At 34.2% G+C, this 17,838-nt stretch overlaps 1 protein-coding gene across 1 annotated transcript in view; it reads right to left on the bottom strand.

Annotated features, from left to right (window-relative positions):
* LOC105625786 (muscle M-line assembly protein unc-89-like) overlaps positions 1–17,232 on the bottom strand; it is a 141,000-nt gene extending 123,768 nt beyond the window's left edge. The window contains exon 1 of the mRNA XM_012207104.1: positions 17,178–17,232. Within this exon, the coding sequence (XP_012062494.1) occupies positions 17,178–17,232 (55 nt within the window). The remainder of the gene's footprint in view (positions 1–17,177) is intronic.
* Between the last annotated feature and the right edge of the window lie 606 nt (positions 17,233–17,838).

Here is a 17,838-nt window from a genome sequence, read left to right as displayed (position 1 = left end):
CAGTCTCAGGCGATAATCGTAATAACTTCGTATAGCATACATTATACGAAGTTATACGAGAGAGAGAGAGAAAGAGAGAAGTCGAAAGGAAATAGACAAAAACGGGATAGAAGTTTAATATGTATGGCTTAAATTTCTCAGGATGATAATAAACTTGATCTCGGTCATTCACAAAAGCATTCTGCAACTAGAATTTTAAACAACAATAATATCGATTAGTAATAATTTATCTTTATCGTCTCCTGTTCAAGAACAAATATGATGTATTGGAAATTCGCGTAACCACTTCCGCTGGGGGGGTGATCGATAAAACGACATGGTCTGCGATTTCATGTCTCGAGTTTCTCGACAGAGCTTCGAGAAACAGTTTTAAGGGCTAACTTATGGCGAAAGTTTCTAGTTATAGCAAAAGTACCCTTCACCGCGCTAGTCTATCTGTCGATGTCGATATAGTGTTTTCTATCGATTCTATCTACGTTACTGACAGCTGCAATCATCTCGATAGCATATAAAATATCTAAAATATATAAATGCATAAAACTCGGTTAAATATAAACAACTCAAATCTGTGAAGAATATTTACAAATATTCTTGACGTTATAACTGATAATAAAAATAATCTATTAACGAATAAAAATAAAATAAATATTTTTATTTACGCAAACAAACTTTTTTTTACGTAGATGTAAAGCACTAGCTAAACAAATGTTAAAAAGCACCGAATGGATTATGTTAATGATGTATTATGTAAATACGTAATGTTCAAAGAGTTAATTGATAACGACACCAGAGATTTATTATGTAGCAATCAAATTTACGTGTTTTGCACAGATTTGTAAGGGTAATTACAATTTGTAATTATTTCCAAGTTTGGGTGACTAGGTCAAATAGGTAAAAACACTCGGCCGACTAATGAATTCCTGCTATGAATTACGTTGCAGTATATCTGAGTAAAGTCATTATATCGTATGACGCGCCTGTTGTTTTAAATTAATAATATTTCAATGTTTAATGCCATTTTTGGCATAATTACTGTGCAAAAATTATTTGCAATACCGTCGCGTATTTCTGCGACGTGAGTAAATTTCAATCGACGCTATTAACATCTCCTGATATGGATATAATAATTTATAGTCGGCCAATAAATTAATCCGGTATTAGCATGCACACTACGAACTATTAAGCCATCATAGCGTATAAAATACGACAAATTTAATTATCGCAACATATATTTTCGTAATCGCATTTGTTATCGCGTAAAATTGAAATGATTGTTAAATTCGGGCAATATACGAGTGTCGGGCTATATTCGAAATTCAATTATGTTTTCGTAACTGTTATTATTATATTATGTAATATCGAATCAACATCTACTGTGACTGGCAAATAAAATTCAGGTGAGTGGAATTTTTATCGGAGCAGCCACGCTATTTTCGCATCCAATGAGATTTTGCTGATGTGTAAATTTTTTTCCCCGAAAGATTGATATGCAAAATAGATATTAGTTATTGAATCGCACAATAAAATTATCAAACAGTTTTTCTCTTTTTTTATCGGTATTTATTTGTTTAATCTCGAGAGGACATCGCTATTTTCACGGTTGCTTGTACTAATATTAACACATAAATTTTATCGAGTGTTTGCATTCCAACCCACATATTTAAAAATTTAAAGCAAGGTAAAAACTGCTTATTTGGTATGTTATTTCATTGTTATTTATTTTTTCGCAATACGAATAACTTATCAAATTGCCTGCAAGTAATACACATTCAAATTTCTTTTTGATTCATAGTTTTGTAAAATTTAGTATGTGTTATTCAATGTAAAGAGAAATAATATTGCGTCATAATGATGATTATTTTACTAATAATATATCTCCATCCCTGTACTTTGTAACATAATTTTATATCTAATTATCGAAATTCCGTTGGTTTTTAATTAATCTTCGTAAATTATTAATAAAATTTTATAACTACATTTTTAAAGATTGTGCTTAATTCTCTATAAATGGAATTTTTTGCTTATAAAAAAGAGAAATATATCGGTAAAAACTCAGATTATATAATATATATATATATATATATAATAATATTGACTCAGATACTGAGACTTAAAAATATAATATGTAATTTCTAAGTTACACGAGTGTTACAGAGAATTAATATAATAATGTTAACGAAAACGTACAACTGTTTGCTTCTACGTTCGTTAAAATATATTCATACCAAAATATGTGTTTGAGAGTTGATATCCGAAAGATTAATTCCATGATGGAACTGTATACGCCAGACGCTTTCCCAACGATCTGCGAATGACATTCGCGACCAGTCATATATTTAGCATTTCGCTATACAAATGAGTCACATAATTAGATAAACCGAGTAGTATGTGGTCAGCATAGAAACTCACTAAATTACTCGAAATGGCCAAATATCTGGATGTATTACCCGACGATGTAGCATTAGTAAAGGTCAGTCCAGTTACCGAATCGTGCTATTTCACGAGAGATAATTAATGGTGACTTCAAGCTAATAGCAGAGCAACACGATCACGTGGCAGAGTTACAACGCGGATGGCCATTACTAGATTTAGGACTACGGATTAAGGTACTACCGATATAGTTGTGCGTACTTTCAGGAAACGAGGCAAATCATCTCGCATGCGCCGCTCAATAAACTTCGACATCAAAGTCGTTTTTTTCAATCGACGAACTTTATTGCAAATTTATTTTAACTACGAGCTTTCCGCATCCACTAAAAAAAATTTCTTGATAATATAGGTTTTTTTTAATTATATACAATTTGTTTGTTTTGGTTTTTCATAAGATTATCGACAGTATTCGGCATTTCCCTTCGCAAAAGAAAGAAAAAAAAAATGATGAGACTTGCTAATACAAAGGAATAACAAAGGAGACAATAATGTTTTTAAGATCTCCAAAGAGAGAAAACGTACTATAATCGACCAACTGTTTCGCATTCATGCCTATAATTCAGAGCTTATTGCGATAAAGTTGAAAAACAGATACCATTTTATATGTTAAGTGTCCGGAACGTGCTGCATCTCGGGATATGCATCTCTGGGATAAGCTTCTTTCCGTGTACCGCGGAACATAACCCGGGGACATCACCGCTTGGAGCGCTCTAGAAATGGTCGAACATACTAGGCAACCTTTTCTTTCCTTATTTTTAAGATATTGTCGAAGAAGCTGATGTCGCATTCGTAATCCAGACAATTTCTCAAAATATCAATTTTTGGTTCATTCTTTTTCTTTGAGTATTACACAGTCACGTACAAAAGAAATGCGAAATATTAATCTACAGTCATAAGACTTACCAGCACAATGAATATTTTTATATTGAGCTATTCCAAGGCCTTCCAAGGCCAATCATAAATGCTTTCTTATACGCATCATTTTTTCATTTTCATTATTTCTAAAATAAATGACTTAATAAGGCTAAAGAATTCCTAAGGAAGCTAGGGCTTCTAACAAAGAATTCCACAAATTTTACAAATTGCACAATCGCACGCCTTCACTTGATTAAATTTTTATTACAACATATTTTATAAAGAAAATTGTTTTTTTAATGTGATGCCAATATTTCATTTGTATTTAAAGATTTAGACGAACAAATGGTAGAATGTTTTAAAGAAGAATTATATTTTAGGAGTACGAAAGTAATAAAAATATAATATCTTGCGGAACGAATTTTGAAACGTACTACACGTGACGCGAAGCTGCTGGGTCATTCGCAGAGTAACCACGTATCTGAAACTTTCACATTTCCGTCTGATTTATGCTCGGAATTATCCCTTCGTGGCTGCCCGGTTTCCTCTGACTTGTAGCTACCGAAGGCGACCGCCAATCGTGCGAATAACTCGAGTTCACCCAGGCGTGAAATTAATTTTAATTGTTCGTTAATTAGTTCTTAGAGAAACTATGCGTTGCATTCGAAAGCCCGCTGTTCCGCGATTCCGTCACCTTCTCGGCAAACCGAAACATTAATTTACCATTTCGCGTTCGTCTCCTTCCTTCCGTACACACGTAATGGCATTAAGTGTCTGCGAATCCACGTGACAGAAGCAAGGCGACGTACGTGACAGCCTTCACCTTAGTTGATTATGTAATACAATAATATAGAGAGATCTAATTAGTACACTTGCGTATGCGCATGACATAATACTCTATGTAAAGAGTATTACGAGTTAAGTAAATTTGATTTAACAATTTGTTATCCCTTTCTAAATACAGCCTACCAGTGTAATAGATGTTAAACTTTTGCGTTAAAATACGTCTTTAAATAAAATAAGATTAAAAGACATTGATTAACAAAGAAAAATAATTTTAGATTATCAAAAGATTTAAAAATGCGAAATTCATCAGATTCAGAAAAATTCTCACTGAAGACTTATTATAGTTAGTGGACTCTCATTGCAATCTAATAATCTAAGAATATAGCATGTTAAAAGTTAAGACTCATACATGTATGTGTAAGTCATCGTAGTTATCGATTATATAATCTACCGTTGCTTTCTCTAACGTGTCACAGTGTCCCTGTAGAAGTTTGTTGGTGCAATTTGGAACAGAGATGCATCCTGTCAAAGACAAGCGTTACGAGAGAATACGAGATCGAAACCAAATTCCATTTCGGAAGTAGATTTAATCGTGCAGCCAATTATACAAATCTTCTCATTGTTATCGCATTAAATTTTAATAATTGATTGAAAAATTTATTCGAAATTGATCTCTTTTTGATGAAAAGCATAATGAGTCTTTGAATTACAAATGATTATCAAAAGATTCACGCAAATTGAACTTTGAGGAAAAGTAGATAGCAACCTTCAATATCCAATTGTATATTCGTTGTAACGATGAAACCGTTTGTAAATACATGATATGATTACGTTATCAAAACAAATGTTTGATGCCGCTGATTAATTTTGTTGATCGCCAATTAGTCATTACAATGTGGATTTGGTGATGGAATGTATGCGATGTAAGCAGGAGTAACATCTTAATCAGACTATTGTCAATTGCACGTGATCCTGAATTGTATTAGTTAGTTAGGTAGCGCGTTCACACGCAAATTCTTGATAAGTTTACTACATTATTAAGATTAAGATAAAATGGATAATAATGAAAAGAGTTATAATTAAAAAATCTAATTTTTTTAAAACTACTTTGAAGTCCTTAGCTTTGAAGTTCTTATCATTTATTTTCTATAAAAACGACAAGTAAGATTGCCAATTCTTCAAAACATGCGAACGTGAAAGTTTTCTTTTTGCACGCTGTTTAATACAAACTCCGAATATAAAATCGAGTTGAGAGTTTCTTTCTGTAATTTCTTACAGAAATTCCAGGTGAAAATAAAAAAATATAGAAATAATTTGCACTTTACTGAGACAGCGGTATCGCGAGTTTCGTTATTTTATATGGATCGTTAGGATGAGTCCCCTGTATTTAACTGTCAGCTACTGTGACAACTATTTACGTATCGACTACAGAACGCTGTGCAAGCAATGATCCCTTCCTGTATCCATTGGCATTTCTCTATTTTTAGTCTCTGGTCCCCTCTGCGTCGGTTTTCGCACACTGTTAACATTCGATTCGCCACTACCGGGAATTAAATATTCATGAGCTCTCTACACAGCGCTGCTGCGCGGAACACTGCATCCTCGAAACCCTCAAGAGATTTCGAAAGTTTTATTGCCTTGGCCCAGCCTGCGAAACACTTTCGAGCGTTACGCTTCGAATCGGAATCCAGAGACGAATGCAACGGAGTCACTGTTGAACTTTGCTGTTTTCCTTAAGAAGCCGAAACTTTTGGCGTTTTATTATGTATTCGGTGGTACATCAGTATCTGCACAGCTATCGCGTAATTACCGTAAGAGCAAACTCTTGCATCGCTTTCGATCTCTCGTCAATTTTATTCGATCGAATCTCGTCGTTTCGCATCGACGAAAATTCATGTGGAAATTGATTCTGCACTCGCAAAGGAAAATGATGTAATCAACATTCTAACGATACAACGCGGAAATTACTAGAATAATATACGCGAGAGAAGATTTTCAGGCTCTTACACGACGTAAGGTCTTTGCACATGTAAGCTTTGCTGGATATTTCTACACGAAATTCCTTCCGAAAGCATTTCACAGCACGACTCTATAAGTCGAAGCAGCTGGAAACAGCAAGTACAAGACGCATAAGATTTTTAAACTTGTGTTTTTTATTTTAATGCATTTTCTATAGTGCATTTACTCTTTCGCGGTTACTTCTTTCCATTTCTCGTAATTCCATTGGCGGCGTAACGAGTTGCTTCATCTCATCTCTAGAGAGATGCAATTTTCTATTTATATATAACAACCTTCTTCCTCGCGCCTTAAAAGAACTTTCGACGAGTTTTTCTCACAAAATACTTCGCAATCAAATTAAAAAATCATCTTTTATACTCCAATATATTAAATATGTAAGTATACGATATAAATATAAATACAATTTCATAAAGACATAAAATATATTCAACGTAAATAGCCAACTCACAAGAAAAATATATTCGTGGTGTTGAACGAAAACCCGCCAATTAAATTCCGTTCCGATAAATTTATCACCGAGCCGGAGAGCGTTTAACGTTTTTGCATTCGCAATCGCGCACCGGCTAATCTCCATACCTCTGCTCGGCGCATCTCATCGAAGCGCTTAAATCTCAATACGTAATGCGCATCGAATGACAGATCATTCGTCTCGCGGATCAAGCCATCACCTTTCGTTTCGTTTTACGTATAAACGATGAGCGTTTCGTCGAGACATTCGGACGTAGTCAAGAGTTATCGGGTAGCGTTTAAAGCCAGAATAAAACCAAGTGGACTAACATATGCTTGCACCTTTCAGTGATCGTAATGACCGGAAATAGCTGTGGCTGCGGCTCAATCGCGAAATTATATCGCAATCAGAATTCGACCGGGATTAATTTCAATCCTCACGTAGACCAGAAGTTCCGTCGATGTGTAGGTATCGAATAAAAAATAGAAAAGGAGATAAAGATGGGGGAAACGCTAGCCGAGACTAGAAAGTGCGGGCAGAAAGCGCGGAGAGACGCACAGCCAGTATCGTGATGTATGTGTTTTAATTCCGCGGCCAAGCCGTCCTTTATTTATTGGCTTTCGTTGCAGGATATTGCGACAGACTTCGTCACACCGTGCCTCACTATCCCACCGTCACGTGCATTCTTTATTTTTCTTTCTTTTTAACGCTTCTTTCCCCCTTCGCGTTGCATCGCGTCTCCGCTTTGCGCCAATGGCGCATTTATTTTCTTCTCTCTTTGTGTCTCTTTCTCCGATCCTTTTACTCTCAGTGCATCCGTATATCTGTTCGCCAAAATTTGTCATTCGCGTCCAATAAATTTAAGCGATATACATACTGGATTAATCGGGCGAATGCAATCGCGAACATTATCATGATTTTCTTTCTTCTACAGCGCTCTCGCTTTTCCATTTAATGATGGTCGAACCACTAACGGATTCGTAAACGGGCTCTTTTCTCACTTTATGAATGTATCAAACAACGTGTGGGTATAACTCTGTTTGAAATCGGCTCGTTTGTAATTTCGAAATTTATGAAATGCACCGCCTAACCCACAAAATCGTATGAACGTTGGAAATAATTGATAATTATGTAACTGCAGAGTCGACAATTAGAGCAAATTACTACTATTTATTAAGTGATACCATGATGAAGTTTCTCACTGCATATAGAGAAAAAAAAACAAAACAAATATTATGACAAATAAATAATTCTGCGCTAAATTCAAATACAATTATAATTAATAAATTATTATCAATAAATTAACAATCTCAATTTACATAACTAAAATAAAATTTATTTCTAAACAAACCAAAACTCATTTGAGAATTTACTTTGAATTTAAAAAATTTAATCCTTTTTTTTAATTATAAAAAAATTGCTTCAGCAGCTTTTATTGTTTTGTTCTTTCTGTAATATATATATAAAATATATAAAACTTATTCTTATTTGATAGAGTTTATTTACTGATTCCCTTTAGAGTTGCAAAAAGAAAAATTAACAAAAAGGCATTTAGTGCAACATTTGATCTGCATTATAAAAATAGAGGACAGTGATGTCAATTGTCAACAAAAAAAGTTTTTACGGCTAATTAATTTATTATAAATGAGTGGAAATCTAAATTTTATATAAAAATAAAGAGCTTCTTTGGTGTTAATTTTTTAACATAATAGATATTTGAAAAAAAATATAAACAAATATAAAAAATATTTACTATTAATGGCATCGCTACAACTTATTACTATTGACACCGCGATAATGTCATCAATTGTGCGCAAGTGTTGCATGTGCCCATTTTCTACATTCTCAAGTCAATCTTCTTGACATTCTTCGTAAGATTTATCGCAGACTAAATAAATATCTTTATTTTCCTCGATACTAACATGTTTATTCTCTGCCTTAAAAACGTATATTTATTTTCTATATAATTTTTGTTTTTATAGCAGAGAATTTAATTTTGTAAAACAGAAAATTTGTGTAACCCTTTACGCCATCGATGTAACAGATTTCCTAAACTAACAATAGTTATTATTATAATATATTATTGGCTATGTTGAATAAAATTTAATAGAATACATAATCAGAACTATTATAGCCTAGCTGGTTGATATTTGCTGATAATTTATTAATATATTGATATAATCATGAAATAAATATTACTACTAAATGAATTCATCAAATTGCCCAAAAAGCATGTTAACATATGTACGAGGATCTTGTTTTTAAATACATGTAGATGCTATAAATTAATTTTTTCTATAATTATACTAATTCATATCTTATCAGATACATTGATAATAAGTACATTGAATTTTACTATAAAGACCCACGTAATAATTTTATCAAAATATATCGACAACAAGTACATAAGGTAATATGATTGAAATAAAATATGTAGACATATATTTTTCGTTAGAAATAAAATCTGTTAATATTGGAATCACAGGTATTCATATCATTAAAAATTTAATTCAGTAATAACTTTAACATTTACACATATATAAATTGCATCATAGATTTAGAAAAATCGTGATTTCACTGTCTATCTAAGTCTACAAATTGTATGCTAACTTGATTGACACTATAAGATATGACGCCAATAAATCAGAGAAAAACATATCACACAGACAACATAATGGATAGAAGATCTCTTTGCATAAGATTATACGTTGACATGCAATTAAATTATCGATTATTTTATTTATTGAAAAGAATCATATTTATGATTGAAACATTTGAATCTATTTCATGATTATATTATATTAATAAATTATCAACAAACATCAATTAACTAGGCTATAATAATTCTAATTTCTAGCAATAGTATATAATAGTAATAAACAATTAATTTTATTTATTATAGATTAATATCTCATTTCGCGGGACTCACTTCGCAGAACATTTTACTGCCAAATTTTTTTCGTTTCATGCAAAAACGCGTCGATTGTGAACATAATTTCATTGAAATTGTAGATGAAGAATGTCTCCTGAATAATTACTCATGTTACAATCGACACCACTGTGATTGTTACTTTGCAACCACCGCCGCTTGTTTCCATTAGATGCCCATTAAACTCACATGTAAACAATAAATTGAATTGATACACATATTATTGCAAAACTTGATATTCATGTCAAACAGTATAATGACAATTTCAACAAGTCAAACAATATTATGACAAATTGTTATGCAAAGTAAAATAACGGCGGATAACAAAATTTGTCTTTGATTTCAAACAAATAGATGCTGATATGTTTGCACTGCCGCGCGGCCATTCGGTCCTTCGGTCGTCAATAACTTACGTCTGTTAACACTATGCAACCGTGCATGCAATTCAACCTTTCATTAATAGATCAAATTATTACGGTCAATATTACAATTGACTCTTTGTTACAATCGATATCACTCTCCTCTATCTAATTCTCTATACTTACATTAGCTTATTCTCATTTTTATTCTTCTTATTTTAACTGTTCATCTGCAATCATATTTTTATTCCCTCCGTCTATAAATTTTTTCGATCAAGTTTCTTTTTAAATTCAGGATTTATTTATTAACATATCTATTACATTATTAAGTATTTTTTAAAGTAAATGTTAATTTTTATTTAATAGAAATTGAATTTGAGCAACAATAAAAGCGAAATTTTATTTGTGTCAAAGAAGATTCAGATTGCAAATGAAGGGTTAAATTAAATAGTATTTTGCTTTCATTCAATGCATTACTCACTTAACATCCTTTGAGTTCTGATGATAAAAATTTTTCTCTCTGAGTTATATGTAAACATATCATATTCATGGGGATACAGCGCAGACAGTACAAGATAGCCCCAATTAATTATAATCCTTTGAATTATAATCATATGAATTATAATCATAATGTGGAATAATGGTTGAAATCTTGCACAATCTGACCACATTCTTCGGATAAATTCAATTTGAGGATCGATTGGCTAATACTATGACTTTCATGGGTATATTATAGAGACATAAATAAGAAGGATACATAAATAAAAACATAAGAAAATTCATATAAAAGACTTATATCATCAATGATCTTTTGGATAAAAACCTATAATATTGCACAATCACTTATTACATTTCCGTTTAATTTTTTAATTTTTTAATTTCTTAATTTTCGATTTTTTAAAATAATCACAATTATTGTTTAATCAACAACATTGAAAATGATCCAATAAGAGTTGTTTGTTTCTTTAAATAAAAACAAGTCAATTTATATGATTTAATAAACGCTCAAATAATTTATTTACATTTAATTTGAGTACTTCGCAACAAACAATCAGCTCTTAGCCCTTTTGTCTACTAATTATCTTGCTTCCATTTTTCTTCAAATGTCTATTGTATTATCGCTCAAAAATGCATATATGTATATGTATGTGAATGTTCAGCAGTATATTAAGACCATAAATTCGCTAAGCCCACATGACTGTGCGGATTAGTCATCTCTACAACAAAATGTACATGAATACCTATTAAACAATTCATATCTCTATGTCGCTTATCATTGACAACGGCTTTCAGCAGAATGTCGAGATAATTAATGAATACATCACAGAAAATATGAATTATAAAAGGCAACGAATTCGTAGCACAACGCCAGAATTATTAAACGTACTGTAAAATTTATCTTTAGTAGAAAAGATGACAAAGACAGAAAGGTTCATCGCAGAAAGAAAACATTTCTCGGTGTGGTGCTTCTAATCACCGACTTTTTCATATTCCATCCTCCTATCCGTCCCCGAATAATTACACGTCCGCGAGCGGAACACGTAATATTTGAAATTTTACAACAATTTTAAACGTTGAATAGAAATTAATTTGTAATGAACAAAAAAGATACTTCACATTTAAATATTATTAAGCACTAAGATCTAGCTCAGATCAAAAAATTAATTTTTCTATTTGTGTTATTCACGTAATATTATCTCTTATTAAAAGAAAATAAATTATTGATAAAATTTAATTAAAGTTTCTTAATTAATTTATGACATATATTGGCTGAGAATGAAAACGTTGAGAATGTATAGCCATCATTTAATTCATTTTCTTCTCGACGATAATATATCTTACGATAATATATCTTGATGATATTAATACTTCAAGATGAGATAAAGAAGTATACTTACAAAAAGTTGAAACCGTGCATGCTAATTCGTGATCTAATTAAAGTTCAGCACTTTTATTGCCGCAGAGAGCAATAACGGTTGGCAGTGTTTACATGGCCATAGCTGCTATAAAAGTTTTAGCTTTATAGATTAGCATAATAATATTCGTGCAGAATTGTGAAGAAGAGAGTGGGGTTCGAGTGGGCCAAGGGTAGCGCGCAGTAATTCGTTTAACCACTTATATTTAAGTGCCCTCCGATGCATAATCCAATGAATTCTATTAGAACCGGGGTGTACGTCATGAGAAAAGTGCGATATCATGAGAAGGGCGAGCACCGCAGTATCTACAGGAAAGCATAGCTCTTATTTCATGCATTCATAGCTGGCACAGTTGATACGCGACGCAGTTTCGTTTAATTACGACGATGATGGCGCGCCTTCTCGCAAGGCGACTGTTATTAATCTTCGAAATAACAAGGTCGTCTTTGAACAATATGGTAATTCGGTTCACAAGTTTATTAAGTGCATATTACGTGATGAAAAATGTATTCAAAAATAACGTCATAAACGAAAAAAACGTAGGACAAAGATAATCCACTGCACGCATAGTCCCGAGATTCGTGAGTTATCAACATATTAAAATATTACGTTATTTCGTAAAATCCATTCAACAATAATCTTTAGCACGAAACTCATTCGAACATGCATAATTTAATCTCTGTCGAGTGTCAGAATAATATAGAAAATATACGATTCGCATATATTTGCACAAATATAGAAAATATTGATGCTAAAGGACTGCTATGCCATAAACACTGTTACAATTGTAATTAAGTTGTTCAATAATTAAATATTTGCGGATGTAAGAGATCACGAGAAAATATGACTGCAATCCGGCCACCCATCGCGCTAATGGAAATAAGTAAATCGGTCGAGATTAAAATATGGAATATTTGATGGAGAACGTCCATTTTTCGTTTCGTCCGATAGTGACGGCGCTCTTTCGGTTTAATAGTTCCGTAATGTAATTCCATTATGATTTTCCACATTCTCGATTGCATCAGAATTTCATTTTGTGCCTTTCCCTCCCGGCGCTGTCGATTTAAGTCCATCCAGAAATGGCTGACCGTGGTTGTTTAATGGGTTCACCATGAAAAAAAAATACAAAAATTCGCTTCAATGCTTGAACCTAGTTTGCCCGAGAGTCGACATTCGGGCGTGATTGTTGCGTCCGTGACACTTTCCACATTTCGCGCAAACGCTCATGGAAATTTAACTCCAAAACTGTCCCACACGTAGTTGCCGTTCTAAATTTTTTAATCTAAAGAGAGCAAACTAAATTGACATCGGAGCTACTTTGCAATTTAGTAACAAAGAGTTCAATCACATTGTACGATTGCGAAGTCAGTTTTTTCTTTAACCTTCCATCTGCAATTTAAATCTTTTTTGTTCAATCCATTTTTGTATTATTCTAGACTTTCAAAAAAATGTGGAAAATCAAGTTACTTTTTAACATTTCTTTATTACATTAGATCCCATTACTAATAAGATATTTTAAGAAGGAGGAAACTGGATTCTACTCTTGTTTATTTAGGAGAAATTTTACAGTGTTTCGCTTGTGTGTCAAAAAAGACCTAGATTACAAATAGAAGATTAATATTCGTGCAATATAGAAATTTGTATCCTCGTATAGATCTCACACATAATAGAGAGCTGTTAATTATGATAGTCTAATCAGTAATAGATAATGGCAGGTCGAGACCACTTCTAAGGTGGCTCGAAATGCTTATACATACATACGTACATACATATCTGCCATATATGTATACATGCACATACGTACCACACACACACACACACACACACACACACGCACACACGCACACACGCACACACGCACGCACGCACACACGCACACACGCACGCACGCACGCACGCACGCACGCATACATGCTCACACGCGCGCGCGCGCGCGCAGGCACACACATACATATGTATGTATATATATATATATGATGACCGCATAAATCACGCTCATACACGAGATGAAGCTCTGCACCACGACTGACCACCCCGTTTTCTGATTTACGATCCCGAACTTCGTCCCCAGCCTCTTATCTAGGAAGGTATTTTCGGACGGGAAAAAGTCCGAACCTGTATAACACTCTAAAGTGCGACAGGATCAGAGAAAAATCTTACAGTGATCAATGTTCTAATAGCAATCCGTCGTCCGTAAGGAATTTCATCGTACCAGAAATCAGGTAATAATTCCTCGATTTATGTCTTCATGCGGTCTTTTCCCACGAGTTCTCGCACGTCAGCCGCAGTTCACTTATTTATGAGAGCTACAGTATATCGCTTATTCTTATCGAAGGTACATGCAGCAGTAACGACAGTAGTGACAAATCATGGCGCCGGAAAACAATGTCCTATCTAATACTTTTGTAAAATTTGAAATATCGACAAATTCGCATATACGTATAGATAAAACTTTATCCGAATGCCGTGAAATAAGGAAGCTGAAAGATATTTCAAGTACCTATTGAGATTAGGATATCTCTTGACAATGGTATTTCTTGTTAAACAAGATTGTGCATTTACGAAGCTTTTGGCGCGCGAAAATATTTCGTCACGCCGCGCCGCACCGTCGTCTGCAGCATATTACTTTCCACGTTGGTATTCGCTTAATTAATACTTTTTATTTTAAACAGATATTACGCTGGCATGCCTGGCCTAAGTCGACGTTATGACGAAGTAATATGACGTTACGGCTCGCGAAAGCTATGCACAGTATGAAAGATCGCGTCTGTTTGATGTCACAGGCATTGTATCAAGCTAATGCACGCGAGGCACGATACGTGTCACACCGATGAATAACAAGATTAATGAAAATCTTAATCATAGGAACTTTGGAGTTGGGAATACAACGGCGCTCATGCGCACGAGTCTTTATTAAATACAGCCGCGTAACGTTGTATTGCCGAGCTGGAGCTGTAAATTCAACCGGGCTGGTTAATACCCATGCTATGCCATGGTTACATTTTCGGCATTGATACGAATCGCAAGCGAACCAAGCGTTGCAGAATATAAAGATAATAGATGCGAACATAATGGAATAAACGAAATATTTTATGTATCATTATTTCTGTGAACTTTATTCTTCCCATAGGATATAACGAAATATTGAGAAATATTGATAAAAAAATCGCGAACAAAGGAAATATACACAGAATGAAATAATACAGAGTAAAAAACGGATATGAAGTTTTTACATTTTCGTAACGTTTATGTAAACCAATTAAATTGTTTACGAGCTATTTTATCACATTTTTTTATCATCATCAAAAAATTTTTACACGGAAAGAATAATTTTGCTGAAGTATCTAAAAATTTAGTTAGATACAGATCTGAAAATAATTTGTTGAATCATCAAAATAATTATGTAAAACATGAGCAATGCTACAAAATTTTGACATTCTAGCAATCAGTTAAGCGTTTTACATAATTATTTTGATGATCTAATAAAATGATTTTTGAATGATTATCTAATTAAATTTTTATAAATATTTCAACAAACCTGTTCTTTCCATAACTAAACCCTTTCCATAACTACTCCCCTCTCTCCTTTCAATGCCAATCGATCGCTTTGTTTATGATAAATCCTTCTGGAGCACATCCTCATTCAATAGATGGAAGCTGCGACAATAATATCTTAACTGCTGGAGCCATATGGCGTACTCGTTGGATAATAAGACCAATGAAAATCTTAATCACCGAAATGTAGAATCTAACTGGATATGCGAAACGGTTGCGCATACCTCCGCGCTCGATTGCGCGACCTCATGTTCTCTCTCCCTTTGTCACGTGACGCTCTTCCGGATTCCGGCCTCAGCAGCCATTATCCTGGTATCGCGCGATTACGCGCCGCTTCCACGTGGAACGTTTTCCGGAACGACACTCGCAGCATACGGCGCGGCGCGGCTTCGGTAACGGTGACGGTGACGGAACTCGCTCCAATTTGGCCGCCATCGGTTCTCTTCCTCCCCGAGAAGTAACACGCTCGAGGTTCCTGTTCTCTTCCCGCACGGTAATATTCTGGACAGGGCGGAATCGCGCTTGTCAGTCTGGTTACCGCGAATAATGGATGCGACGGTAACTCACGTTAATGAAGCGTACCATTTACATTCTCCTCCATCTGCGTCGCCTCGTCGTCTCTCCGCTTATTTCGATCTGTTCCTCGGATGACACCTCTCCTACTCTTCACTCTCGTACATTCTCTCTAGTTCAACTCGGTATCAACTGTTCTAAAGGAACGTCTTCGGTGTCTTCCGTGTTCAATTTCATTAGGCGACTCGCGAGCTATTTCTCTTCCTGCCTCTTCCTTTCTTTCTTCCTTCCTTCCTTTATTGACGTCCTTTATTGGTGGTCGCCAAATCAAGGTATGGATTCGATTGGTGAGGAAGCCTATTTAGAACGATCGGTTCCGCAGTTAACACCCATTCGTGATGCTCGAACGGAAGAGACTGAGGTGAGCGTGTGCAGACGCTGACAGGATTTGACGAGAGGATGGTGCGCACTCTGAGGAATTATAGACACCCAATGATCCTTGAATGCTGATCCACAAACTCGGGGCTAATACGAGAATGTCCGCCGATTGATTGATAGCACACTAGTAGATATCGCAGCGATGTTCGCGTCGAGCAACGAGAAGAGGAAACGTTCGAAAGCAGTCTGTTGATCGATCATTGATAGATACTTGAAAGATACTTGTACTGAGAAGTAACGTTATATCTTCGATCTTCTAATGGCGAATTCAATTGGAATCCGTTGTACACTGATTTAATTTGAATATAAAAATGAAATGCAAATATTTCGAATTACGAAATACATAATTTACTTAACAGTACAATAAAATATATTGAGTATTTCAAGATTTAATCGATTTCTTTGTTTATCTATAAACATATCTTTATGTTTTTTGTATAAAATTGCTTTAATATGCACCAGTGTATCCAATTAAAATTCGCTGTAACTATATTTAAATTTATTTATCGAAAAAATTGCATTTGATTTAAAAAAATCGCTCGCTATATTTTTACATCACGTGCATCATAATTATTTAAGTATGACATAATTTAAGTTAAATTAAATTAAATACAAACTCTAAGCAATTTTCATCAATATTACGTTTCTATCAATATTAAATCAATACGTTAAATCAATTACGTTATTTTCTTAAAACTAACTAAATTCAACGTCTGCAATTTTTTCTGAGAAATAGTTCCGAAGCATCGAGAAGAATTTTCGGTTCCGTGTTAACATGTAAAATACTGCTCAAATGTGTAGTGTGATCTTTGGAAACCTGGCAGCAAGAAATGGGAGGGCGTGTAGTGCGGGATGACCTTTTTAACTCCCGAAAAGCCTCGGAAAGAATGGGAGGAAAGGCCACAAAGCAACCTTCTCTGTTCCTTTACCTTGCCACATCGGCAGAGCGAGAAAACTTACAGACTCGTTGGGTACTAATGGCATCTTGGGTGTCGAAGTTTGATTCGAAGAAGGCAGTCCCTGGGGCGCAGGACACGACGCGACTGCGAAAATTCTTTCGGACTGATAGCCGCGGAAAACTTCAACTCGAACTAGGGCGGACCCTTCATATTCCACGTAGCTGAAGCAGCCTCAACTTTTCGCGATTTATTTCGTGGCGATTGATGCTCTCGCCTAAAAAAGGAAAAATATATAGCTTGGAATTATTGGCGGTAGATTCACGTCTTGATCTTCGATCAGGAGAAAAGAGAGCTTTCTTCGTTCGACCGACGCAAACTCGATCGATTCATTACTCACCGTTATTTAAGAAAATTTATTATTTTCAAAGTTATTATTTCATTATTTCGAAAATTCGTTAATGGAGTTAAACAAAAAATCCTATCGCATCAATCAAATATGTTTAATAAATAATCTAATTTGTGAATGTGCATTTTATTTTGCATTTTTTTCAAATAAAAATTGATTAATTGATATAATACACACGTACAACATACATTTTTAATCTTTGTAAATCGTTCATAATCTCTTCAGTAGGTCTGTTGCATTGCTTACACTTTTTGAATTTAGAATTTTCTCTTTCTCTCTCTTCAA

Source organism: Atta cephalotes (genome assembly GCF_000143395.1).
Source record: "Atta cephalotes unplaced genomic scaffold scaffold00003, whole genome shotgun sequence".
In the NCBI taxonomy this organism is placed as follows: domain Eukaryota; kingdom Metazoa; phylum Arthropoda; class Insecta; order Hymenoptera; family Formicidae; genus Atta; species Atta cephalotes.
This window is presented reverse-complemented; position numbering and strand designations above follow the sequence as displayed.